The sequence below is a fragment of the Erythrolamprus reginae genome, chromosome 3 (genome assembly GCF_031021105.1).
Source record: "Erythrolamprus reginae isolate rEryReg1 chromosome 3, rEryReg1.hap1, whole genome shotgun sequence".
NCBI classification, from domain to species: domain Eukaryota; kingdom Metazoa; phylum Chordata; class Lepidosauria; order Squamata; family Dipsadidae; genus Erythrolamprus; species Erythrolamprus reginae.
The window spans coordinates 46521458-46548131 of NC_091952.1; the positions used below are offsets into that span (position 1 = coordinate 46521458).

Consider the following 26674-nt stretch of genomic DNA (forward strand, 5'->3'; position numbering starts at 1 on the left):
TGAAGAGGGAAAGAAATATCAATGGCCATGTAAGAGATTTTTTTTTAAAAAAAAATCATTATTTTTGTCTCTTCGGCCATAGATAGCATTATCAACTAATATGCTCTATTTTGGGAGAAAAAAACAGACAAATGGGAATTATGATAAGTACTGAAAATAATCTTATTTTCTTAATTTTCTCTTAATCTAAGTTGTGGTAACTTAAGGTGATTTAGGCTGTGCATGGCTGATTGGGGAATTCTGGGAGTTGAAGTCCACAAGTCATCAAAGTCAGAAAGGGCCGTAGTTCCCATCTCCTGATCTGAATGCAGAGATTATTTCATCTTGAGTCTCTGGCACTCACCTTTGTTCTCACAGGCTCCCAGCAAATTGATGATATTGGGATGATGCCCCAGCTTGCAAAGAACTTCAAGTTCTCCAGCAAAATCCCGGTGATCATTCTCGGAAGCAAATTCTGAAAGATAGATGAGGATGCCAATTTTGTAAAATTCTATTAGGAAATGTAGCTAGCACGAGGATTACAACAGAGGACCTTTTTTTAAATTGATGTGGTCGTAAATCTTCTCATTTGATGGGAGACAATTCTCAGTTCATTGCCCCTGGCATCTTCAGGTGTAAATAATCACAACCATTTCTCCTCTCTCAGAATCGGCAGAAACTATGTGTGCATAAATTGTACTACTCCTATGGCTCACTCTGAGCTTACTGAGTAAAGATTTCTGCAAGTGGTAATTTAAGGTAACTCATAGTTTAATAAGTATAATAAGCTAAGAGAAGATATTGGTGGATTTCCTGTCAATAGGAAAAAAAACTTTTAGCAATTAATAATGATATGTTGGGGGGGGGTGAGAAAGAAGGAAAATACTAACGAGAAGGTTTGGTCATCTATCAAAACTTGATCAATGAGTGGGTGGAAGCAGAGGTAAAATCCAGCAGGTTCTGACAGTTTCTAGTAGTGGAAATATCGGGTAGTTTGGAAAACCAGTAGTGGAAATTTTGTGTAGTTCGGAGAACCAGCAAATTCCACCTCTGGCTGGCCCAGAGTCGGGAGGAAATAGAGATTTTGCAATATCCTTCCACCAGGAGTGGGGAGGTAATGGAGATTTTGCAGCATCCTTCCCCTGCTATGCCCACCAAGCCACACCATGCCCACCAAGCCACGCCCACAGAACCGATAACGGGCAAGCGTACGGGAGCAGGGGAGCGGATGAGCCGCTCGCGGCAGTGCTTCCACAAGCAGTGCAGTGAGGCAAGTGGCGGCTGTCTTACTTGCCAGTTTCCTAATGCGCCTGAGCAGAAGCAACAAAACCCCTGGAAATTGCGCACGCACGCACGCATCATCATGTGAGATTAAGCTTCTGCACATGTGCAGAAGCAGACTCCTGCACCAGGCACATGCATGCACCGGGCACGTGCATGCTCCTGCACTCCCAGCCTGTGCTGGTAGCGCTGGGAATGGTGGCCTGCTGCTGCACAGTCCCATCCTGTATGATCAGAAATGTGGCAGATATCGGGGCAGAGGGGAAGTGAGAAGGGTGGGGGATCCCATTTTGAAAGAGGGAAGCTCTTCCAAGCTCTTCCATTTATTTTATTTTATTTTGTTAGTTACTTTGTCAAATACGTATTGGTACTATACAAAGATGTAACAATGTTTATATACATGATACTAGTAAGAGAGAAACTTAGGACAGGGGACGGAAGGCATGCTGGTGCACTTATGCACGGCCCTTAGGAATCAGGAGAGGTCGACAGTGGACTCTGCAAAAATACACTGCATATAGCAGTCCTGGGCAAATCCCAGCCCTTGATCACATGATCAGCTGCCTCATCAATGAGGCACTTAGAATTATTTTTATGGTACCGCAGATCCTTGGGAGAAAAGAGGAAGCATAGTATTGCTGAATTTAAACTGCCTTTGTTAGGCTGGGTTATGAAATAAAGGCTGTCAGAATATGTTCTTCAAAAACAACTTATTTATTTATTTATTCATTTATACATTTGTTTGTTTGTTTGTTTTGTCAAATACGTATTGGTGGTATACAGAGATATAATAATATTTATATACATGATACTAGTAAGAGAGAAACAGTAGGGCAGGGGACAGAAGGCCCTCTGGTGCACTTATGCACGCCCCTTAACCAGCAATGCATCTCTGGGTCTTGATGTGTAGGATGTGAAGATGAGCCCATTCCGTATCAGAATTATCAGGACTGAGCTAGATCAACATATCCGTTATCTGATTAGGTATAAAGTACCACATATATTATCTTAAGATTAATTACACAATATAAAAATACATGTTATGTAATCTTTCTTTGATATATCTATATCTAGATCACAATAAGGGGAAATGATAACATCCCCTTGCTTATAACTATTACACACATCCTACATTGTTGGCTTTTCCATTTTTTTACAACTTTGCTCTTTTCCCAGTAAAGTTAATTTAGAAGACATTCTATCAATGATCCAATTTTATATTGAGTATTTTCCACTTTCTTTTATTTCCAGCTATGGAGGTTAGGTTATAACATTCCTTGGACTGTTATGAAAATAGAAAAGTTTTGATAACATTAGTTACAATCCTCGGAGTCCTTGGAGAGGGGCGGCATACAAATTTAATATATTATTATTATTATTATTATTATTATTATTATTATTATTATTAACATTATTATTATTGTTGTTGTTGTTGTTATTGTTGTTGTTGTTATTATTATTATTATTATTATTATTATTATTATTATTATTACAATCATTCAGAGCAACGAAGATTATTGCATCCATGTGTTCACTGGTAGGTTTCAAAAGATTTCTACTGTCGGTTCTGTGGGTGTGGCTTGTTTGGTCGGTGTGGTTTGATGGCCATGTGACTCAGTGGTGGGCTTCAAAATTTCTACTGTCAGTTCTGTGGGTGGGGCTTGGTGGGTGTGACTTGGCTTGATGGGTGTGGCAGGGGAAGGCTACTGCAAAATTCCCGTTTCCTCCCGATCAGCTGGGACTCGGGAAGCAGAGAATAGATGGGGGCGGGGCCAATCAGAAGTAGTATTTACCGGTTCTCCAAACTACTCAAAATTTCCACTACTGGTTCTCCAGAACTGGTCAGAACCTGCTGAAACCCACCTCTGCATGTGTCATATCCACATGGCTACATTTTAACAATGCAATATATGAAATCAGTTGTGACTGAATGGCTTCCTAAGCTTCTCATTCTGTGAGAGCAAAGAAACAAATGTGTTTCCATACTATTGTCAGCCTTTAAGGGAGACCAGATCAGGAAACAGACATTTCCTGAACTATTGGAACTCCATTGTTACGGGGGTAATCTTTCTCAACTTTGACAACTTCAAGATATGTGGATTTCAACCCACAACATACTGGCTAGAGAATTCTGGGAGCTAAAGTTCACATATCTTAAAGTTGTGGAGGCTGTTGTTATAGGGCCATGATGGCAAACCCAGGGGTAGGCTACTGCCCGGATGGGGGGATAACGCAGTTAGGTAGCGAAAATGGAGCTCCATCCCAGAGCACCCGATTTGGACTGAAAGATGTTGAGTCTGAAGGCTAAAGCTTTTGAAAAAGGCTGAAGGTTTGATCTTTTCACTATCCAGCTGTCTTCCAGGAGGGCAGTAAACACTCTTTGATTCCTAAGATTCTTTTGAAAATAATAGATGGTCTGCCTTTAGGCACAGCTATTGAGGACTTTGCTTTTTAATCTCGCGTTCTGAAGTAATTGTTTCTTCATCGTGTTGAGGCAACTGTTCTGTTTTGCTTGCTTTATCGTTGCCTTTTTATAATTATTAAGCCCTTTATGGAGTAGGACTGTATTTAAAAATGGTTAAGAAGTAAATGAATAATTAGTAACTAATTAATTCTCTAGTTTCTTACATAGATTTAGATTTGAGGAGAGGAATTGTTACCAAACCAATTTCATCTGTTTAACATTGTGATTCAAATATATTCTAAATATAACCTCAGATAGCCTTTAATTTGTCCTTCCTCTGTGCAAGGACAGGCTGGTGCATCTGCTATTTGCTAGAGGAGAATCTTGCACTGTATAGCATTGTTTCCCAACCTTGGCAACTTGAAGATATCTGGACTTCAACTCCCAGAATTCCCCAACCAGCGAATGCTGGCTGGGGAATTCTGGGAGTTGAAGTCCAGATATCTTCAAGTTGCCAAGGTTGGGAAACACTGCTGTATAGGAAGTATTTTATTTATGTTGTTGTTATTAACATTTCTCCCATGACCTCCAGCTAAGAGGTCAGGAATCATAGCTGGTGGTCTAATCATTCAACTATTCCATTATAGAAGGAAGGTCCCTTTTAAAAGAGGCAAATGGACTTTCTGGGTTTGTTTGTTTGTTGTTTTCTGTTTAAAATGTTTAAAAACAGAATATTAATACAATTAGCAACATTGGAAATGGTGTGACTTTTCCAGTTCAAACATTTCCGTCAAGTTTTACCTTACAACAAACATAATTCTTTTCTCTATGTAAGTATACACAATCTATCATTATTTACACAGATACATTCTTTCATCTGTGAGGATTACAGCAATATCCCAATTCCATTCCTATTTGTCACAGATTACTAACATAAAAATTTCTACACTTTCAAGTTATCATCAATAACCCTTTATCACAACATTCTTCCTCATCTCCAACCAATGGTACATTTTATTCCAGATTTCACAGTATTCCATTTCATTCTTATCTTTGAGTTCCAGAGTCATTTCAGCACAAGACAATATCATACCTCTTCTTCTGAGGGGGGGGGGGGTGTCTGTTATGTTCTAGCACCGAGCCCCCTAAGAATCCAATGCAAACCACTGGGTGCAGATAATAAAAGTACAAGGAATATATATCTTTACAAGGAAAGTTTTTGAATAAAATAAAAAAAAATCTAAAAGTCTTTTGCCAAAATTAGCAGGGAGAGTTCTATCACTTGGCAGGAGTCCCAGAAAAAGAGATAAGCACAAATAATAGCTACCCAACTGGAAAGAATCAAAGGCAGAGATACACCGGAATAATCTTGAAGCTCAGAGTTCTTTTTAAAGCAAAAAATGTTCTTTCGAATGCAAGACAATTATTTCAAAACTAGAAGCCAGAATAATCCGTTGTTCTCTGCACCGGGTCATGGCTCTGGTCACTCTTAAATACCCTGAGAGCACGACCCAATAACCCACAACCCTAATCCTGAGTGACTCTCCTCTAAGACAACCATTCTTGTCTACTAAATGCCCTACGAATCCTGGCATCCAGAAGGGGCTCCTCCTCTTCCCCTGAGTCACTCCTCACAGGAAGTACTGGTTCACTCATCCCAGGAAGTGCAGAAGGCCCTGTTTGTTCTGCCCCTGACCCCTCATCTATTTCACTGTCCATCTCAGGTGCGAGGAGCACAGGATGCCTGTGCCACACCTCCATAGTCTCTGCGTCCTCAGAGTCCATGATTATTTGTGCAGGACATGGGCGAAGCACAACAGGGTCTCTTTGTTTTTCCACTTTTGCACAAAGACCAAGCTTGCTGATGTTGGAATATGTAACATTAGATATATTGTTCCTGTTGTTGCTCATCCCTGTCTTGCTTAGCTGATCACGGATTCTGAGGGTCAAGAGATGGGTGTGCTTTGGTATCCTAGGCCTTATGTACTTGGCACCTGAGTCTGGGTGGGAGGAGGTTGGAGAGGATGTGGAATCAGAGGCTGAAAGCTAACCAGGGACTCTTGCACCTTCAGACGTGCTCTTGAGTGATAAAGAGCCCTTCTGGATGCAAGGGTGAGAAGAAATGTTAGCAGGCAGGAATATTGGAGGAGGAAGAAATCTCTGAGTTAATAGTCTATAGCAGTGATTTTCAACCTTTTTTGAGCCGCAGCACATTTTTTACATTTTAAAATCCAGGGGCACACCACCAACCAAAATGACACAAATGACACCCTAAGACACTCTCCTCTCTTTTTCCATCTCTCTCCTCCCCACCCTAATATGTGTATACACACTCTTGAACCATTTCGCAAAACAGGTGAAGGCTGGGTTTTTTTTCTCTCTTATTCTTTGGTTGCTTTTTATCATATGCGTTAAATCAAGAGTCACTTCTCTCTCTTTTGTTTCTCTCTCTTTCCTCTCATTCTCTGTCTCAATCATTTTCTCATTTCTCTTTTTCCCTCCCCTTTTTGCTCATCTCTCTCTCCCTTCCTCTCCTTTTCTCTGTCTCTCTTGCTTTCTTTCTCTCTCTCTGTTGCTTTCTCTTTCTCTCACTCTTGCTTTCTCTCTGTTTCTCTCTTTTCTTTCTCTCTTGCTTTCTCTCTAACTCACTCTCTTTCTCTCTCTTTCTCTCTCTCTTTCTTTCTTTCTTTCTTTCTTTCTCTCTCTCTCTCTCAGCAAAAGGTTGCGAGACCGGAACCTGAGCTTCCTCCTTCGCGGCACACCTGAGCATGTTTCACGGCACACTAGTGTGCCATGGCACACTGGTTGAAAAACACTGGTCTATAGAACACTTGGCCACACCTCATGGCTATATAAGGGGAGGTCTTGTGATAAACTCTTTGGGAATGTCAACATTCAACTAAAGATGGTTTAACCCTGGTGTTCAAGGACTCTGTCTGCTAAAATAAAGCAAGGTGGAAACTGCAATTTGCCTTTCTGGGATTCCTGCCAAAGTAGGAGTGTAAATGTGGTGACTTAAAGACTGCATATAAGATAACATTTTAATGACTTTTTGGCTTCCAGCCAGAGTCTGTGATATGAGACTGTAATTGGACATGGAATGCTGCCCAGCTTGCGATCTTATCTTTTGCTATAGTTAACTATTTCTACTATGATTTGTTTTTAACAATATATACTGAAAAATTGGATAATCCGGTTGTGTGTGGACCCAATTCTTGGTGGGCTTCTAGCTTAGACAGAACAGTTCCCTTGCTATATTTGTCCTTTGTAATGCCCAGTAAGAAAAGTTCTTGCTTTAACTCTCTATTATGCATTAATATCTCTTCCAGCCATTGTATTATCTGGTGCCAACAACCTCAGGCTTTCAGGCATTCCCATCACATATGATGACTTTCAGGTTTTTTCCTTGAAGACATTTTGCTTCTCATCCAAGGAGCTTCTTCCGCTGAAGAAGAGCTATCTTCAAAGAAAAACCAGAAAGTCCAGTTGCCGAGACCTGGATGACTGAGAATATCCATAAACATTTACAGAGGGAAGTGTTATCCACTAGCCTTAATAATCATCTCACCTTTCAGCATCTTGATGGCAGCATTCATTCTCAGGCCATCTTTCTTGATCATGGCTCGGATGACTTGTCCAAAGTTCCCTTCCCCTATCATGTCCTCAAACTTGATGTCTTCCCACTCCAGGATAGGATAGCTGAGTGGCTCAGGCTGTGGTTTGGGACGCCGGGTCAAGGTCAGGGTGCCTGAGTTGAATTGCAGAATAGTTTCTTCTCCCTGCGAGAGGATTTGGAGGGGGGAGAGAATAGTTGCAGGTAACCCTATGGACCAGACAGGTCAGCAGCATGGGGACACTAGTACCAGAGTGCCAAAGAATGAGGATGATGATGTTGATGATGATGTTGATGATGATGATGATGGAGTCAAGGTCATTCGAGAAGTGAAGGTGTACGGGCCAGGGACAATTGCACTTACTGAGCCAGACTGGTAGGTAAAGGTGCGGCGGCGATGAAAACAATTCTTCTTGATGAGGAAAAGGGCCAGGAGAGCAAACAATATGGTCAGGCAGGTGACAGAGACAGAACCTACAATGGCTAATATCAATTGCTGGTCCATGAGAGTTGGAGGCAAGTTTTTACTTTCTAGAGTAGGCACTTGACTCAGCGCTCCTGTAGGACAGAAATAAAATGACAGGATTTGTGGTACCCACCCAAGCAAACAGCACAATAAAGATGGCTTTTTGCTACTTGTGGGTTCTTAAGCTATCCTGCCTCCAGGCTAAATTTGCCAAGATTTGCTGTCATTGCTTGTTTGGAGAACAAACTTTCTCTGCCAATAATCTCCCCCTTCCAATTTTTCATTGCACCATCCAATCAAATAAGCTTTTGGCCCACTCACCATCGCCCAGGAATTCAGCTCTAGCAGGCTGGCTCCACTCGCCCATTACGTAAGACTTGGCTCGCACCCGAAATTGGTAGATTGTGCTGGCATTAAGCCCTTTGATAATCTTTGTGGTGTCCCTGCCATTCTCTGTGTCTATCCATTGCGGATCACTGCTGCCTCCCAGCTGCTGCACTTCTACAATGTATTTGTTGATGCCCCCGTTAGAGTATTCAGGAGCCAGCCAGGATAGCCTGATGGAATTATCGGCGAGGGGGTTCACCAAGAGAGAGCGTGGCGATGAGGGTCCTGAGAGAGGAGGCAAATGGCACAGCTGTTAGTTCTGCAATCAATTTTTTTGGCCTGGAATATATGCCCATGTTGTGCTACAATCTAGGCCAGGGCTCTTCAAAGTTGGCCACTGTTGTGTTCAGAGGACAGTTAGACCTTGTACCCGCCCCACATTCCTTGGGCGGGAAAATACTGCAAGGTGATTGGTTGGCTCAGCTTGGCAGCCCAGGATATATATAGCTGCCAGGCACGGCCATGTTTGTCTTGTTCTGTTCTGTAAACCGTTACCTCTTGTTCAATAAAGAATTGTTCTTACCCACTGATTGCAGTCCTTCATTCCAGTAAGGATTTAACTGCCACTTTAAGACTTGTGGACTTCAACTCCCAGAATTCTCCAGCCAACTATGCTGGCTGGAGAATTCTGGGAGTTGAAGTCCACAAGTCTTAAAATGGCCAACTTTGAAGACCTCTGACCTAGGCACTTTGAACCTTCTATTAGGGATTAGCATACAGGTAGTTCTTCACTTACAGCATTTGTTCAGTGCTGTTTGAAGTTACAACAGCCCTGAAAAAATTGCTTATAACCGGTTTTCACACTTATGACCTTTGCAGCATCCCTCAAGGTCAAATGATAAAAATTTGTGTGCTCGGCAACTGGCATGTACTAGCGACAGTTGCACTGTCCTGGGGTCATGTGATCTCCATTTGTAACCTTCCCAGGTGACTTCTGAAAAGCAAAGTCAATGGGGGAAGCCAGATTCAGTTAACAACCACACGGTTTATTTAAAATCTTGCCATGTTTCGCTTAACAACTGTGGCAAAAAGGTCATTAAAATGTGGCAAAAATCACAGTCTTCGGAGAGGGGCGGCATACAAATCTAAGTAATAAATAAATAAATAAATAAAAACAATCGCCTTGCTCGGTGACAGAAAATTTGGGGCACAATTGTGGTTGTATGTTGGGGACTATAGGAAGTTTCACTGAAGAATTTACTTTTGTGGTTGACTCTGCAAACCAGTACGGTGGGTTTTTTTGGCCATTTTTATATATTACTAAAAATATGTAGAATAGTCTTCAGATCAGATCCAAAGATAATATAAGAGTTATCTAAATGGTCTAAACTGGCTGTGATAGGTCATTTATCCTTTTATCTTTAAAGGCCTGGGGTGCTTCTGAAAACTCTGGACATTTTGCAATGAAGTGACTTGTTTCCCAGCAATTCTTGAAATGACCATGGAGCCAGGCAACATTCCTGCATCAGCCTTCTAGTTTTTGAAGAGCCAGATGTGCTGGCTTTTGGAAATATTTAAAAATGCTTAAAAAGATATAAAATTTAAGTATTGAGAGTAAGCGCAATCTTATATTTTCTTATTACAGACTGTGATGGTGAACCATTTTGGGTTCGCATGCAAAAAGGGTGTGGGTGCGCGCTAGCATGCACCCACATGCCCACAGCCATTCCATCTGTCCCTCACACACGGGCATAGACCTCACTGAAGCCTGGGAGGGTGAAAAACAGGCAAACGGGAAGTTTGGAAAAGTTGACTTCCGGTTTGCCTATTGTATGTTATTTTGCACCCCAGATCCTTTAGAGCCACTTCTTGAAGCCCAGAGTGTAAAAAACAGCACAATGCGCAAACCAGAAGTCTGTTTTTCCAAATTTCTGGCTTCCCCATTGGGTCATTATTTGCATTCCGGGGCTTCAGGAAGCTTCTCTGAAACCTCCGGCGGGCGAAAAGGTTTTCCCGAAGGCCAAAATTCAGCTGGCCAGAACACTGGAGTTGACCTGTGGCACCTGTGCCATTGGTTCACCATCACTGCTATAGACACTAGCTCAGTGTTTCCCAACCTTGGCAACTTGAAGATATTTGGACTTCAACTCCCAGAATTCCCCAGCCAGCATTCGCTGGCTGGGGAATTCTGGGAGTTGAAGTCCAGATATCTTCAAGTTGCTATGGTTGGGAAACACTGCACAAGCTGACTTTTGTTGAATATCAGCTTTTCTTCAAAAGCTGACTTGTGTTCAATCCCACAGAACTGCTGCAGATTCCACACAAAATTTGCCTGCTGAGCCAGGAGGCATCCTAGCTGATAGGGATTTGGTCAGCATAGCTGTCATGCTTGAATACAATAAACACTTTATGATACCCTCAGTTTCCAACAGCAGAACAGGATATCCAAAGAAATCATTGCACAAGATCTCTTGTGTTGTATGACTGATAGCTTTAAAAAAAATCCAAATTCTTTCCCACTGTAGATTGAGATAGATGATAAATAACTGGATAGGCAGACAGACAGGCAGAGATCAATGGGAAGGAATTTGGATTTTTTAAAAGGCCATCTATAGTCAAAATCTGCCATATTTTAAAAACCCATGATATAATACATATCGTATAAGCAATCATTTGGATTATATTGAGTTCCCCACTCCAGAGCCATCCTTTTCATTTTAGAAGTGACAGATTTGTTACCTTTACTGTTGATCTTGAAGTTGTGGAGATCAGATGGTGGTCCCAAGCTGGTACAATGATAGACCATTACTTCTAGGCTATAGTCCTCCTTGAACTTGAGATTCGTAATATAGGCTGACTGCACAATCATGGAAGTAATGTTTTCTTGATGAACAAGCTCATTGGCTGCATCATAGAGACGGACGAGAAATCCGGACCCCACATTGTCAGTTTTGGGCAAATTCCAGTTTACACGTAGATTGTTGTTCCCTTCAACAAATGAACCTTCGATTACAGGTTTGGCTGTTGGCTCTGTATGAAATAGAGAAATGTATAAACCCATCAGTCTGATTCTTTTCTAAATAGCACAAAGGAGGAAGACATTTTGGATTCCTCCATCTTGAACTTTCCGTAGAATTCCCTCCTCAGTGGTTTGTAATGCAGTGCAAAATTACACTTACCTACTTACTTACTTACTTACTTACTTACTTACTTACTTGTTTGTTTGTTTGTTTGTTTGTTTATTTATTTATTAGATTTGTATGCCGCCCCTCTCCATAGACTCGGGGCGGCTAACAACAACAATAAAAACAGCATGTAAATCCAATACTAAAACAAATAAAAAACTCTAATTGTAAAACTAATCATACATACAAACAAACAAACATACCATGCATAAATTGTAAAGGCTTAGGGGGAAAGAGTATTTCAGTTCCCCCATGCCTGATGGCAGAGGTGGGTTTTAAGGAGCTTACAGAAAGTGAGGAGGGTGGGGGCAATTCTAATCTCCGGGGGGAGTTGGTTCCAGAGGGCCGGGGCCGCCACAGAGAAGGCTCTTCTCCTGGGCCCCGCCAAATGACATTGTTTAGTTGACAGGACCCGGAGAAGGCCCACTCTGTGGGACCTAACTGGTCGCTGGGATTCGTGCGGCAGAAGGCGGTCCCTGAGATAATCTTGCTATTTCTGCAATGTCAACAGTATATTAGTTGCTCTACCAAACTTCAGGAATTCTCTATCCCTACTACCCCGAAGATTATCAAAGATGCCACCACCAGCTTCAAGGCATTTCCTTTCCCAAGATTCAGAGAAGGTAATGCTAGCTGAGAAGAGAGGTGAGCAGTTCCCCTTGTATAAAGCATAGGTGCCATTGTGGAAGTGTCTTCCTTTTCCACTCCGAGTCTACGGAGAGGGGCAGCATACAAATCTAAATAATAATAATAATAATAATAATAATAATAATAATAATAATAATAATAATAATAATCCAAAGTGCAGACTCTGTAAAGAAACAGATGAAACTATCGATCACATACTCAACTGCTGCAAAAAGATCGCACAGACTGACTACAAGCATAGACATGATGCTGTGGCACAGATGATCCACTGGAACTTGTGCAGGAACTACCATTTACCAGTGGCAAAGAACTGGTGGGATCATAAGCCCGAAAAAGTGGTCGAAAATGAGCAAGCAAAACTACTGTGGGACTTCCGACTTCCAACTGACCGAATTCTGAAGCATAACACATCAGACATTGTGATCGTGGAGAAAAAGAAAGTATGGATCATCGACATCGCAATCCCAGGAGACAGCAGAATTGAGGAGAAGCAGCTAGAGAAATTAGTGAAATATGAAGATCTAAAAATCGAGCTGCAACGACTCTGGCATAAGCCAGTGAAAGTGGTCCCAGTGGTACTTGGCACGCTGGGCGCAGTGCCAAAGGATCTCAGCGGACATTTGAAAACCATTGGAATTGACAAAATCTCCATCTGTCAATTGCAAAAGGCCGCTTTACTGGGATCGGCAAACATAATTCGCCGCTACATCACGCAGACTTAGGTACTTGGGAAGTGCCCAACTGGTGATGAAATGCAAAATCCAGCATAGTGATCTCGTTTGCTGTGTTATATTGACATAATAATCATTATCATTATCATTATCATTATCATTATCATTATCATTATCATTATCATTATCATTATCATTATCATTATCATTATCATTATCATTATCATTATCATTATCATTATCATTATCATTATCATTATCATTATCATTATTTTCTGTCCCTTTCACTGATTTTGTGGGTGACATGATATCTCATCTCCTCTTACTCATAATGTAATATCCTGCAGGTACAAACAGATTCAGGCAGAAATTCATTCCACAACTTAACATGAAGAAGATAGCAGAATTTGAACAATTAGACAGTGGCTAATTTTGTTCTAATGACTTAATTAATTGCTCCATTTCTGCTACCGTACTTTCTTTACTATCATTCTTCTCTGAGTTGCAATTTTCTGGGCAATAATATAGAACTGGTTTGCTATTACCTTGTTTCAGTTTTGTTTTGTTTTTTAAAATCCCAGGCTATCCTATTTACAATCAAAATACTATACCAGTTATAGCAATAGAGAATATTTGCAGTTTCAGGTTGAAATGAGTTCTTAGAGCTCTCTAAACTTGGTTGTTTTCTTACATATTTTTCATTGATGATGTTACTTAGTTTGAATAATTAAATGTCTGCAAGGAAACAATCAAGCCCAGAGAGCACCAAAGACCCTAAAATACCAGTTATATGGAACCTGTAAAGCTTTTCAAAATTAGCCAATTTGCGTAGGTGCCAAACTGCCAAATTGGAAATGCTAGCATATTATAGACCAGTGGTTCTCAACCTTTCTAATGCCGTGATGCCTTAATACAGTTCATCAAGTTGTGGTGACCCCCAACCATAAGTCTAGCATCAGTTTTAGCTGATTGGCAGAAAGGTCAGAGGGACACCCCCACTGTAAACGCCTGCTTGGTAGGATTGTAAAAATATGTTGGGATATGTTGCAAGGCGCCAGAATAGAAGCTTTAGTTCCTAACACCGTGAGAAATTTGTCTTTTCCCATGGTCTTAGGTGACCCCTATTAAATGGTCATTCAACCCCCAAAGGGGTCCCGGCCCCCAGGTTGAGAATCACTCTTATAGACATATTAAAGAGGAAGATTAAAGCAAATTTAAAGAGCTTGGATCGACATTAAGAAAAAAATTGGTTCTGAGCCAGAACAAAAAGATATTTTTAATTTTTTTCACAACTTGCACACAATTGCTCCTAAGAACACATTGTAGACAAAATAAAATGCAAAAAATGCCGACACCCATTGGTAAATTGGATTGCTTCTCTTTGCCTTTTATTTTTTCTTTGCTTTATCTTTAATCTCTAATTTCATAATGGTTCTCCCTCTCCCCCACCCTAAAACTATAGACCCGAGGGACAAATGCTAAGCGCTTACCTTTGCAATCTGTTGCCATGATAGCACTTGGCCCTGTGACACCTTCTCCTCCTTCTCCAGGGCGTGTTAGCTGAACCTTTACAATATAGGCCGTGACAGGTCGTAGGTTCATGAGGGTGACATTCTGGATGTTATCAACTGCTGATCAGTACAGAAGCCATTAATTAAAGGGTTTCACGCAAGGGTTCTGCTTTATCTATTTTCTATTACAGAAAGCTCAATGGGCAGAACCCTTTAACTGGAATTGATACTCTCTGCTCCACCTAACAATAATCCATTTTCTATTATTATCTACTGCAGAGGCAAACGTCATTAGCCTATCTAGATTCGTTGAAGTATTCCCTGAGGAATAATATACATAATTCAGTTCCTGTTTATTTTGCTAAATACTACTTGTAATTTCATGACTGGCTGAGCAGACACTCTAGGAATCTAGAACAAGGAATCTCCTAGTTTTATTGTATAGATCGGGGGTGTCAAACTGGCAGCCCGTGGACATGATTCATCATGCGCAGGCCACGGCCACCCCAGATCCGCGAAGGGAAAAAAGGCCATGAAATGTCATTTGACAGCAGTGCGACACTGTGTGTTCAACACCCGTGGTCTAGATGGCTAGGAAGAAGTACAGTGTTCCCTCAATTTTCGCGGGGGATGCGTTCTGAGACCGCCCACAAAATTCAGTAGAGATGCGGAAGTAAATACACTATTTTTGGCTATGAACAGTATCACAAGCCTTCCCTTAACACTTTAAACCCCTAAACTGCAATTTCTCATTCCCTTAGCAACCATTTAGATTATTACTCACCATGTTTATTTATTAAAGTTTATTAAAAAAATATTTATTAAAGGCGGATGAAAGTTTGGCGATGACGTATGACGTCATCAGGCGGGAAAAACCGTGGTATAGGGGAAAAAAACGCGAAGTATTTTTTAATTAATATTTTTGAAAAACCGTGGTATAGCCGTTTCGCGAAGTTCGAACCTGCGAAAATCGAGGGACCACTGTATAGCCAAAGTAGATGTACCAGATTGTCAGCGAACCAACTAGCATCTGAGAAATAAATCCCGATCCACTGCTGTGTAAACACAGAAAATTCCATTTATTATCAAACCCATGTCTGGATTCGTTGCTCTCAATGCCAACACTGGAATTCTCTTCTGTAATTATCTAGGTTAAAGTTCATTTTTGCAACCCCACACCCACAAGTGCATCATATGTACCAATCTGGGGAAGAGAATGCTCACTTCTTTCCTTGTTCAGTCGATCTAGGGCTCTGCACAAGGAATGTGCCGTGGTGCCAATCTCTCTCTCTCACTCCTCCCATATCCTTATCACTGTTACTGTGTCAGGTGGCCTGACACAGATGTACAGCCTCTTTAGTAGACATTTGTAGTGAAGAGAAAGAGTGAGGAAGCTATTTTATGATTCCTCCAGTCTGCTCCAAGAAGTGCTTTAGATGGATAAAGAACTAAGAACATAAGAACATCAGAAGAGCCATGCTGAACCAGGCCAAAGCCCATCGAGTCCAGCATTCTGTGTCACACAGTGGCCCACCAATTGTACATGGGGATCTTGAGTAGAAAGAGAAGGCAAAACCCTCCCTTTCCCTTGACCCCCAACAAATGGTACTCAAGGCAATCCTGCCTGCCTCAAACAAAATAGAGGTGGCACATGGACATGTGTCAATAACCACCGATACACTTGGCATCCATGAATCTGTCTAATCCTGCCTTGAAGCTATCCAGGCTGACAGCTGTCACGACCTCTTCTGGAAGTGAATTCCATAAACCAACGACCCTCTGGGCGAACTGTCTTCAGGAAAGCTTCTGGGGAAACAGATTAGCAATAATAGTCTCCATATTGTTTTTGGAGTGGAAAAGAACCTGTGCTGGTTCCAAGGAAAAATCCAAGGCAGTGAAGGGTTTTGCCGGCTTCTGCCACTATCGGTGAGCTCTGAGTGCCGCTTTGTTTCTCCGGTGGGTGCAAGCGCATGCCCGAGCTTCTGCGCATGTGTAGGGAGCAAAATCTCACGAGGGGACGTGTGCACTCACAAGGTTTCGGCAGTAATAAAATGGGGCAAAATTCATGTAACGGTCTCACTTAGTGGCAGACGTTTTTGGCTCAATTTTGGTCATAAGTTGAGGACCACCTGTATTTGCATGTTTGAGCTCTAGGGTGAAACAAGATACTGAGAAGCTACCCTCCATTAGAAGCAATCTATGAAATCAAGACCAGTAGCAATCCCCCCCATAAACTTAAACATGTCCATGCTTTAACCTTAGGGAATTGAAAATCTCTTTAATTGGAATAAGAAGAGCTAAATAACAGAAAGGAAAGGCTGGAAGGGGTCTGGAAGTCCAGTTTATTTATTATTTTATTTTATTTATTTTATTTATTTATTTTGCAGCCTATTATTTATAGTTCCAGCCAACATATTGAGGATGTGCCGTAAACGGTCATTCCAGATGCAACAAATTCCTTACCTTCAATAGATGACCAGCTGCTTCCGGTTTGGGGTTTATATAGGACTTTGATGGAGATGATGGGTCCATCACCTGAGATAGGCCCCACCAGAGATATCACCAGCTGCTGGCTTTTCTTGGCCAGAAGTTTGGGAGGGGATAATGGCACTGGAGGCACTAAAGGAGGGAACGGTTGGAGAATTCATTACCAATGAGTACAAAAAGGGTAAGACTGTATCTCCTGCTTTGATGGGAAAACCGTTTGACCAAAAAAGATCTGGATCAGTAATTTCCCAAGTCACTGTTCTCTGGACTGTACTTGGCACAACCCTTTTAACCATCTTTACCTTGATTAAAAATCCAATAATAATAATTTGCTTTGTTTGGGAACTAATACTTCAATAAAATATCAAAATTTCCTTAATAACCACCCTTTCCCTGGATAAGTGTTAGTGCAGGCGTCCTCAAACTTGGCAACTTGGCGACTTGTGGACTTCAACTCCCAGAATTCTACAGCCAACTATGAGTCCTAAAGTTGCCAAGTTTGAAGATCTCTATTTTAGTGGAAAGAAGCTACAAATAGTAGCTTCCTCATTGTCGGCGAAACAATATTGCTTGGTGGGACCATGGGGGAGGGCCTTCTCTGTGGTGGCTCCAGTTCAATGGAACCAAGATTTATACTACTCTCACCCTTCTGGCCTTCCAAAACATGGCTCTGCTGGCAGGCCTAGGGGTCATTAACAAGTAGCTGCCTCTAGAAACAGGAATGTTTGTTGAATGAATGTGATAATTGGGTGGTTTTTTAAAATTGATTATTTTATTTTTGTTGTTTATATTGCTATGCTCTTTTACTGCTTTGTTATGATTGTACGCCACCCAGAGTCTTCAAGGAGTTGGGCGGCCTAAGAGTTTAATAAATTAAATGAAACTAAACTAAACTAAATAATATTAAATTAAATTGAGAACAATCAGAATAGACCAAAGTTTAGAAACTCTGGAAACGTTTCTGTTATTTTTCTGCAGCTCAGAAGTTGAGGATGGGCATTAAACTGTGATATGTCATTACCTATCCTGCCTTCTCACCTTTTACAGTAACTTTGAACTTGCCACTGTCCTGTCCCCCAGAAGTAGAGACACGGCATTCCCAGAGGCCAGAGTCAGAAGAGACCACTTGTGACACTTGAAACTCACAGGTTGTCATGTCCTTTTCCATGATGGCCTTTGTGGGCTAAGGGGAGATAATAACACCATCATCATATCTCGCCAGAATCTGCTAACAGACATTTGTGAGAAAATGCCATATTTTTCAGAGTAGAAGACCCACTGGAATACAAGACGCATCTTAGTTTTGGCGGAAGAAAATAGGGGGGGGGGGTGTCTACCCATCAGGCATTCAACTGGCTAGTGTCTTTAGTCTGGTCAGCTTCAGCACATTATCTAATCCCCTAGTTAGGGCTGAAAAAAACCTTTTTGGGAGGGAGTAACCATGAAAACAAGCCTGCAAAGACTTAGGGCTGAAAAAAAACTTTTTTGGAGGGAGTAACCATGAAAACAAGCCTGCAAAGACTTAAGGCTGAAAAAAAACTTTTTCAGAGGGAGTAACCATGAAAACAAGCCTGCAAAGACTTAGGGCTGAAAAAAAACTTTTTTGGAGGGAGTAACCATGAAAACAAGCTTGCAAAGACTTAGGGCTGAAAAAAAACTTTTTCGGAGGGAGTAACCATGAAAACAAGCCTGCAAAGACTTAGGGCTGAAAAAAAACTTTTTCGGAGGGAGTAACCATGAAAACAAGCCTGCAAAGACTTAAGGCTGGAAAAAAACTTTTTCGGAGGGAGTAACCATGAAAACAAGCCTGCAAAGACTTAGGGCTGAAAAAAACTTTTTCGGGGGGAGTAACCATGAAAACAAGCCTGCAAAGACTTAGGGCTGAAAAAAAACTTTTTTGGAGAGAGTAACCATGAAAACAAGCTTGCAAAGACTTAGGGCTGAAAAAAAACTTTTTTGGAGGGAGTAACCATGAAAACAAGCCTGCAAAGACTTAAGGCTGAAAAAAAACTTTTTCGGAGGGAGTAACCATGAAAACAAGCCTGCAAAGACTTAGGGCTGAAAAAAAACTTTTTGGGAGGGAGTAACCATGAAAACAAGCCTGCAAAGACTTAAGGCTGGAAAAAAACTTTTTCGAAGGGAGTAACCATGAAAACAAGCCTGCAAAGACTTAGGGCTGAAAAAAACTTTTTCGGAGGGAGTAACCATGAAAACAAGCCTGCAAAGACTTAGGGCTGAAAAAAACCTTTTTGGGAGGGAGTAACCATGAAAACAAGCCTGCAAAGACTTAGGGCTGAAAAAAAACTTTTTTGGAGGGAGTAACCATGAAAACAAGCCTGCAAAGACTTAAGGCTGAAAAAAAACTTTTTCAGAGGGAGTAACCATGAAAACAAGCCTGCAAAGACTTAAGGCTGAAAAAAAACTTTTTCAGAGGGAGTAACCATGAAAACAAGCCTGCAAAGACTTAGGGCTGAAAAAAAACTTTTTTGGAGGGAGTAACCATGAAAACAAGCTTGCAAAGACTTAGGGCTGAAAAAAACTTTTTCGGAGGGAGTAACCATGAAAACAAGCCTGCAAAGACTTAGGGCTGAAAAAAAACTTTTTCGGAGGGAGTAACCATGAAAACAAGCCTGCAAAGACTTAAGGCTGGAAAAAAACTTTTTCGGAGGGAGTAACCATGAAAACAAGCCTGCAAAGACTTAGGGCTGAAAAAAACTTTTTCGGAGGGAGTAACCATGAAAACAAGCCTGCAAAGACTTAGGGCTGAAAAAAAACTTTTTTGGAGAGAGTAACCATGAAAACAAGCTTGCAAAGACTTAGGGCTGAAAAAAAACTTTTTTGGAGGGAGTAACCATGAAAACAAGCCTGCAAAGACTTAAGGCTGAAAAAAAACTTTTTCGGAGGGAGTAACCATGAAAACAAGCCTGCAAAGACTTAGGGCTGAAAAAAAACTTTTTGGGAGGGAGTAACCATGAAAACAAGCCTGCAAAGACTTAAGGCTGGAAAAAAACTTTTTCGAAGGGAGTAACCATGAAAACAAGCCTGCAAAGACTTAGGGCTGAAAAAAACTTTTTCGGAGGGAGTAACCATGAAAACAAGCCTGCAAAGACTTAGGGCTGAAAAAAACCTTTTTGGGAGGGAGTAACCATGAAAACAAGCCTGCAAAGACTTAGGGCTGAAAAAAAACTTTTTTGGAGGGAGTAACCATGAAAACAAGCCTGCAAAGACTTAAGGCTGAAAAAAAACTTTTTCAGAGGGAGTAACCATGAAAACAAGCCTGCAAAGACTTAGGGCTGAAAAAAAACTTTTTTGGAGGGAGTAACCATGAAAACAAGCCTGCAAAGACTTAGGGCTGAAAAAAAACTTTTTCGGAGGGAGTAACCATGAAAACAAGCCTGCAAAGACTTAGGGCTGAAAAAAAACTTTTTCAGAGGGAGTAACCATGAAAACAAGCCTGCAAAGACTTAGGGCTGAAAAAAAACTTTTTGGGAGGGAGTAACCATGAAAACAAGCCTGCAAAGACTTAAGGCTGGAAAAAAACTTTTTCGGAGGGAGTAACCATGAAAACAAGCCTGCAAAGACTTAGGGCTGAAAAAAACTTTTTCGGAGGGAGTAACCATGAAAACAAGCCTGCAAAGACTTAGGGCTGAAAAAAAACTTTTTTGGAGAGAGTAACCATGAAAACAAGCTTGCAAAGACTTAGGGCTGAAAAAAAACTTTTTGGGAGGGAGTAACCATGAAAACAAGCCTGCAAAGACTTAAGGCTGGAAAAAAACTTTTTCGAAGGGAGTAACCATGAAAACAAGCCTGCAAAGACTTAGGGCTGAAAAAAACTTTTTCGGAGGGAGTAACCATGAAAACAAGCCTGCAAAGACTTAGGGCTGAAAAAAAACTTTTTGGGAGGGAGTAACCATGAAAACAAGCCTGCAAAGACTTAAGGCTGGAAAAAAACTTTTTTGGAGGGAGTAACCATGAAAACAAGCTTGCAAAGACTTAGGGCTGAAAAAAAACTTTTTCGGAGGGAGTAACCATGAAAACAAGCCTGCAAAGACTTAGGGCTGAAAAAAAACTTTTTCGGAGGGAGTAACCATGAAAACAAGCCTGCAAAGACTTAAGGCTGGAAAAAAACTTTTTCGGAGGGAGTAACCATGAAAACAAGCCTGCAAAGACTTAGGGCTGAAAAAAACTTTTTCGGGGGGAGTAACCATGAAAACAAGCCTGCAAAGACTTAGGGCTGAAAAAAAACTTTTTTGGAGAGAGTAACCATGAAAACAAGCTTGCAAAGACTTAGGGCTGAAAAAAAACTTTTTTGGAGGGAGTAACCATGAAAACAAGCCTGCAAAGACTTAAGGCTGAAAAAAAACTTTTTCGGAGGGAGTAACCATGAAAACAAGCCTGCAAAGACTTAGGGCTGAAAAAAAACTTTTTGGGAGGGAGTAACCATGAAAACAAGCCTGCAAAGACTTAAGGCTGGAAAAAAACTTTTTCGAAGGGAGTAACCATGAAAACAAGCCTGCAAAGACTTAGGGCTGAAAAAAACTTTTTCGGAGGGAGTAACCATGAAAACAAGCCTGCAAAGACTTAGGGCTGAAAAAAACCTTTTTGGGAGGGAGTAACCATGAAAACAAGCCTGCAAAGACTTAGGGCTGAAAAAAAACTTTTTTGGAGGGAGTAACCATGAAAACAAGCCTGCAAAGACTTAAGGCTGAAAAAAAACTTTTTCAGAGGGAGTAACCATGAAAACAAGCCTGCAAAGACTTAAGGCTGAAAAAAAACTTTTTCAGAGGGAGTAACCATGAAAACAAGCCTGCAAAGACTTAGGGCTGAAAAAAAACTTTTTTGGAGGGAGTAACCATGAAAACAAGCTTGCAAAGACTTAGGGCTGAAAAAAACTTTTTCGGAGGGAGTAACCATGAAAACAAGCCTGCAAAGACTTAGGGCTGAAAAAAAACTTTTTCGGAGGGAGTAACCATGAAAACAAGCCTGCAAAGACTTAAGGCTGGAAAAAAACTTTTTCGGAGGGAGTAACCATGAAAACAAGCCTGCAAAGACTTAGGGCTGAAAAAAACTTTTTCGGAGGGAGTAACCATGAAAACAAGCCTGCAAAGACTTAGGGCTGAAAAAAAACTTTTTTGGAGAGAGTAACCATGAAAACAAGCTTGCAAAGACTTAGGGCTGAAAAAAAACTTTTTTGGAGGGAGTAACCATGAAAACAAGCCTGCAAAGACTTAAGGCTGAAAAAAAACTTTTTCGGAGGGAGTAACCATGAAAACAAGCCTGCAAAGACTTAGGGCTGAAAAAAAACTTTTTGGGAGGGAGTAACCATGAAAACAAGCCTGCAAAGACTTAAGGCTGGAAAAAAACTTTTTCGAAGGGAGTAACCATGAAAACAAGCCTGCAAAGACTTAGGGCTGAAAAAAACTTTTTCGGAGGGAGTAAGCATGAAAACAAGCCTGCAAAGACTTAGGGCTGAAAAAAACCTTTTTGGGAGGGAGTAACCATGAAAACAAGCCTGCAAAGACTTAGGGCTGAAAAAAAACTTTTTTGGAGGGAGTAACCATGAAAACAAGCCTGCAAAGACTTAAGGCTGAAAAAAAACTTTTTCAGAGGGAGTAACCATGAAAACAAGCCTGCAAAGACTTAGGGCTGAAAAAAAACTTTTTTGGAGGGAGTAACCATGAAAACAAGCCTGCAAAGACTTAGGGCTGAAAAAAAACTTTTTCGGAGGGAGTAACCATGAAAACAAGCCTGCAAAGACTTAGGGCTGAAAAAAAACTTTTTCAGAGGGAGTAACCATGAAAACAAGCCTGCAAAGACTTAGGGCTGAAAAAAAACTTTTTGGGAGGGAGTAACCATGAAAACAAGCCTGCAAAGACTTAAGGCTGGAAAAAAACTTTTTCGGAGGGAGTAACCATGAAAACAAGCCTGCAAAGACTTAGGGCTGAAAAAAACTTTTTCGGAGGGAGTAACCATGAAAACAAGCCTGCAAAGACTTAGGGCTGAAAAAAAACTTTTTTGGAGAGAGTAACCATGAAAACAAGCTTGCAAAGACTTAGGGCTGAAAAAAAACTTTTTGGGAGGGAGTAACCATGAAAACAAGCCTGCAAAGACTTAAGGCTGGAAAAAAACTTTTTCGAAGGGAGTAACCATGAAAACAAGCCTGCAAAGACTTAGGGCTGAAAAAAACTTTTTCGGAGGGAGTAACCATGAAAACAAGCCTGCAAAGACTTAGGGCTGAAAAAAACTTTTTCGGAGGGAGTAACCATGAAAACAAGCCTGCAAAGACTTAAGGCTGAAAAAAAACTTTTTCAGAGGGAGTAACCATGAAAACAAGCCTGCAAAGACTTAGGGCTGAAAAAAAACTTTTTTGGAGGGAGTAACCATGAAAACAAGCCTGCAAAGACTTAGGGCTGAAAAAAAACTTTTTTGGAGGGAGTAACCATGAAAACAAGCCTGCAAAGACTTAAGGCTGAAAAAAAACTTTTTCAGAGGGAGTAACCATGAAAACAAGCCTGCAAAGACTTAGGGCTGAAAAAAAACTTTTTTGGAGGGAGTAACCATGAAAACAAGCTTGCAAAGACTTAGGGCTGAAAAAAAACTTTTTCGGAGGGAGTAACCATGAAAACAAGCCTGCAAAGACTTAGGGCTGAAAAAAAACTTTTTCGGAGGGAGTAACCATGAAAACAAGCCTGCAAAGACTTAAGGCTGGAAAAAAACTTTTTCGGAGGGAGTAACCATGAAAACAAGCCTGCAAAGACTTAGGGCTGAAAAAAACTTTTTCGGGGGGAGTAACCATGAAAACAAGCCTGCAAAGACTTAGGGCTGAAAAAAAACTTTTTTGGAGAGAGTAACCATGAAAACAAGCTTGCAAAGACTTAGGGCTGAAAAAAAACTTTTTTGGAGGGAGTAACCATGAAAACAAGCCTGCAAAGACTTAGGGCTGAAAAAAAACTTTTTCGGAGGGAGTAACCATGAAAACAAGCCTGCAAAGACTTAGGGCTGAAAAAAAACTTTTTGGGAGGGAGTAACCATGAAAACAAGCCTGCAAAGACTTAAGGCTGGAAAAAAACTTTTTCGAAGGGAGTAACCATGAAAACAAGCCTGCAAAGACTTAGGGCTGAAAAAAACTTTTTCGGAGGGAGTAACCATGAAAACAAGCCTGCAAAGACTTAGGGCTGAAAAAAACCTTTTTGGGAGGGAGTAACCATGAAAACAAGCCTGCAAAGACTTAGGGCTGAAAAAAAACTTTTTTGGAGGGAGTAACCATGAAAACAAGCCTGCAAAGACTTAGGGCTGAAAAAAAACTTTTTGGGAGGGAGTAACCATGAAAACAAGCCTGCAAAGACTTAAGGCTGGAAAAAAACTTTTTCGGAGGGAGTAACCATGAAAACAAGCCTGCAAAGACTTAGGGCTGAAAAAAACTTTTTCGGAGGGAGTAACCATGAAAACAAGCCTGCAAAGACTTAGGGCTGAAAAAAAACTTTTTTGGAGAGAGTAACCATGAAAACAAGCTTGCAAAGACTTAGGGCTGAAAAAAAACTTTTTGGGAGGGAGTAACCATGAAAACAAGCCTGCAAAGACTTAAGGCTGGAAAAAAACTTTTTCGAAGGGAGTAACCATGAAAACAAGCCTGCAAAGACTTAGGGCTGAAAAAAACTTTTTTGGAGGGAGTAACCATGAAAACAAGCCTGCAAAGACTTAGGGCTGAAAAAAACTTTTTCGGAGGGAGTAACCATGAAAACAAGCCTGCAAAGACTTAGGGCTGAAAAAAAACTTTTTTGGAGGGAGTAACCATGAAAACAAGCCTGCAAAGACGTAGGGCTGAAAAAAACTTTTTGGGAGGGAGTAACCATGAAAACAAGCCTGCAAAGACTTAGGGCTGAAAAAAAACTTTTTGGGAGGGAGTAACCATGAAAACAAGCCTGCAAAGACTTAGGGCTGAAAAAAAAACTTTTTCGGAGGGAGTAATGATGAAAACAAGCCTGCAAAGGCTTAGGGCTGAAAAAAACCTTTTTCAGAGGGAGTAGCCATGAAAAAAAAGCCTGCAAGCGGGGAAGAGCTGGGAAGATCGTTAGCGCATCATTAGGGCTGGGGGAAAAAAAGCTTTGAAAAAACTACATTTGGAGTATAAGACACACCCAAATTTTCAGCTCCTTTTAGAGGGGAAAGGTGCATCTTATACTCTGAAAGATACACTAATCATATTGTTGAAGCTCCATTCAAACATGGAATACCCCTGAAATATCGATATAGAAAAACAATAGAGTAGAAACGGTGCAGTCTGAAAATTGATCATCTGGTCTAACTTTCATGAAGTCATCGGGAATTGTACAGGGCCCTCAGAATTTGCCATTTTTCCAACTGATGACACAGCTGTGACCATGGTAGAGGAAGGTAGGGTGGTGTTTCTGTGCGTGCCAGATAACAGGAGGAGCCCCCAGTACCTGGTCAGCATTCAGAGGCAGGGAATCTTCCTGGCCTTGGTCACTGTTGGTCACAGTGGTCACTTGGTCACATGCAAAAATCAGAAGGGGATCGACTTCACATGACACTTCAGAATAGGACAGAAAGTAAAACACATAAATGGGCAAATTCTTACTATTATCACTGTTCCGTCGGGTTTGCGTAGTTCAATGTTATCACGTACAGGAGGTGGATTGCCTGTTGCTATGCAGGTAGCCATGATCTGGGAGCCTAGGTTAAACTCCAAGTGAGAGGCCAAGTTGATGATCTGGGGTATTCGGTCTTCACAGAAAATGCCATAATAAGGTTAAATCATTACAATTGCATTGAGGAAGATATTTAATGTACTCTATCATGTTTTCCCACTCTCTCCATTCACCCAATGACATGTATTGGTGATATACTATGTATGTATGTATGTATGTATGTATGTATGTATGTATGTATGTATGTAACATATTTTTGCTGATAATGAAAATATATATATACAATACAAATACAAACAAAAAACACACATTGTGTAACATATTTTTGTTGATAATTGAAAAGGAAGGAAGACTAGTATAGATCTATTTCGAGCTTGTTATACTCTCGACAGCTAGACATATCTTTGCCGGGATTTGAACCAGTAGAAAATATGTTTGTCAACTATAAAACAATTTAGCTGCCTTGTATATGGCCCCGGGTGGGGCTGAGAAGCAAAGGTATTGGCATATTCGGGTCTTTTCTCATGTAAGATTGATAGATCTTGAGGTGTTGGAAAAGGGAGGAAGTTATTTCTTCTTTTCTGACTGTGTTCTTGAATTCTGCAATGTGTGCGTTTATTCTCCTATTAGTTTGTCCAGTATATGTGGCTGGGCAGATTTTGCATGGTATTTCATAGACTCCTTGGTTCTCTAGCTGGATCTTGTCTTTGTGGAGAATTTTGCTGATTTTTATCTGTGGTGCCTTTGATATAAGGGAGGAGGGTGACTCCGTTCTCCTGTTCTGTGTCGCAGTTCTTGGAGGGGGGGGGGGGTTCTTTCAGATTAGGTTGGTAATTATGTTTCTTTGCAATCTGTTGGCACCACAGATAAAATAAGCAAAATTCTCCAAAAACACAATATCAAGACAGCCTTTGGCACGGACCAAAGAAATAGCCAACATCTTAAGAAACCCCAAAGACAAGATCCAGCTAGAAAACCAAGGAGTCTATGCAATACCATGCAAAATCTGCCCAGCCACATATATTGGACAAGCTAATAGGAGAATAAACACAAACATCACAGAACACAAGAACGCAGTCAAAAAAGAAGAAAAAACTTTCTCCCTTTTCCAATACCTAAAAACAACAGGACATGAAATTGATTTTGAAAGAACCAAATTAATCTCCAAAACCGAGCACTTCAACAAGAGAATAATTGTGGAAGCCACTGAAATAGAGAAACACCCCTACAACATGAACAAACGTGACGATACCTCCCGTCTACCAGAAACTAGCATTAATCAACAGATGAATCCAAGCCATGAAAAATGACACCAGACCCAGAACAATACAGGACGCCACCACCAATCACCTTCACCAGACCCAAAACTCATACACACCCACAAACAATATACAACCATCCACTCAGAAGTCAAACCATGGCAGCATCTCCAA

General features: G+C 40.9%; 1 protein-coding gene across 4 annotated transcripts in view; it reads right to left on the reverse strand.

Moving 5' to 3' along the window:
- Positions 1-26674, reverse strand: part of TIE1 (tyrosine kinase with immunoglobulin like and EGF like domains 1) — a 64043-nt gene that overhangs the window by 13810 nt on the left and 23559 nt on the right. The window contains exons 8-16 of one of the 4 annotated variants that reach the window (XM_070745091.1): positions 25172-25317; positions 17611-17755; positions 16549-16704; positions 14065-14202; positions 10810-11100; positions 8065-8355; positions 7642-7835; positions 7233-7443; positions 344-454 (exon numbers count right to left, since the gene is read on the reverse strand). In XM_070745091.1, coding sequence (XP_070601192.1) covers positions 344-454; positions 7233-7443; positions 7642-7835; positions 8065-8355; positions 10810-11100; positions 14065-14202; positions 16549-16704; positions 17611-17755; positions 25172-25317 — 1683 coding nt within the window. Of the gene's footprint in view, positions 1-343; positions 455-7232; positions 7444-7641; positions 7836-8064; positions 8356-10809; positions 11101-14064; positions 14206-16548; positions 16705-17610; positions 17756-25171; positions 25318-26674 lie in introns of all 4 variants that reach the window. The other 3 variants (XM_070745090.1, XM_070745093.1, XM_070745092.1) reach the window with 3 other exon arrangements.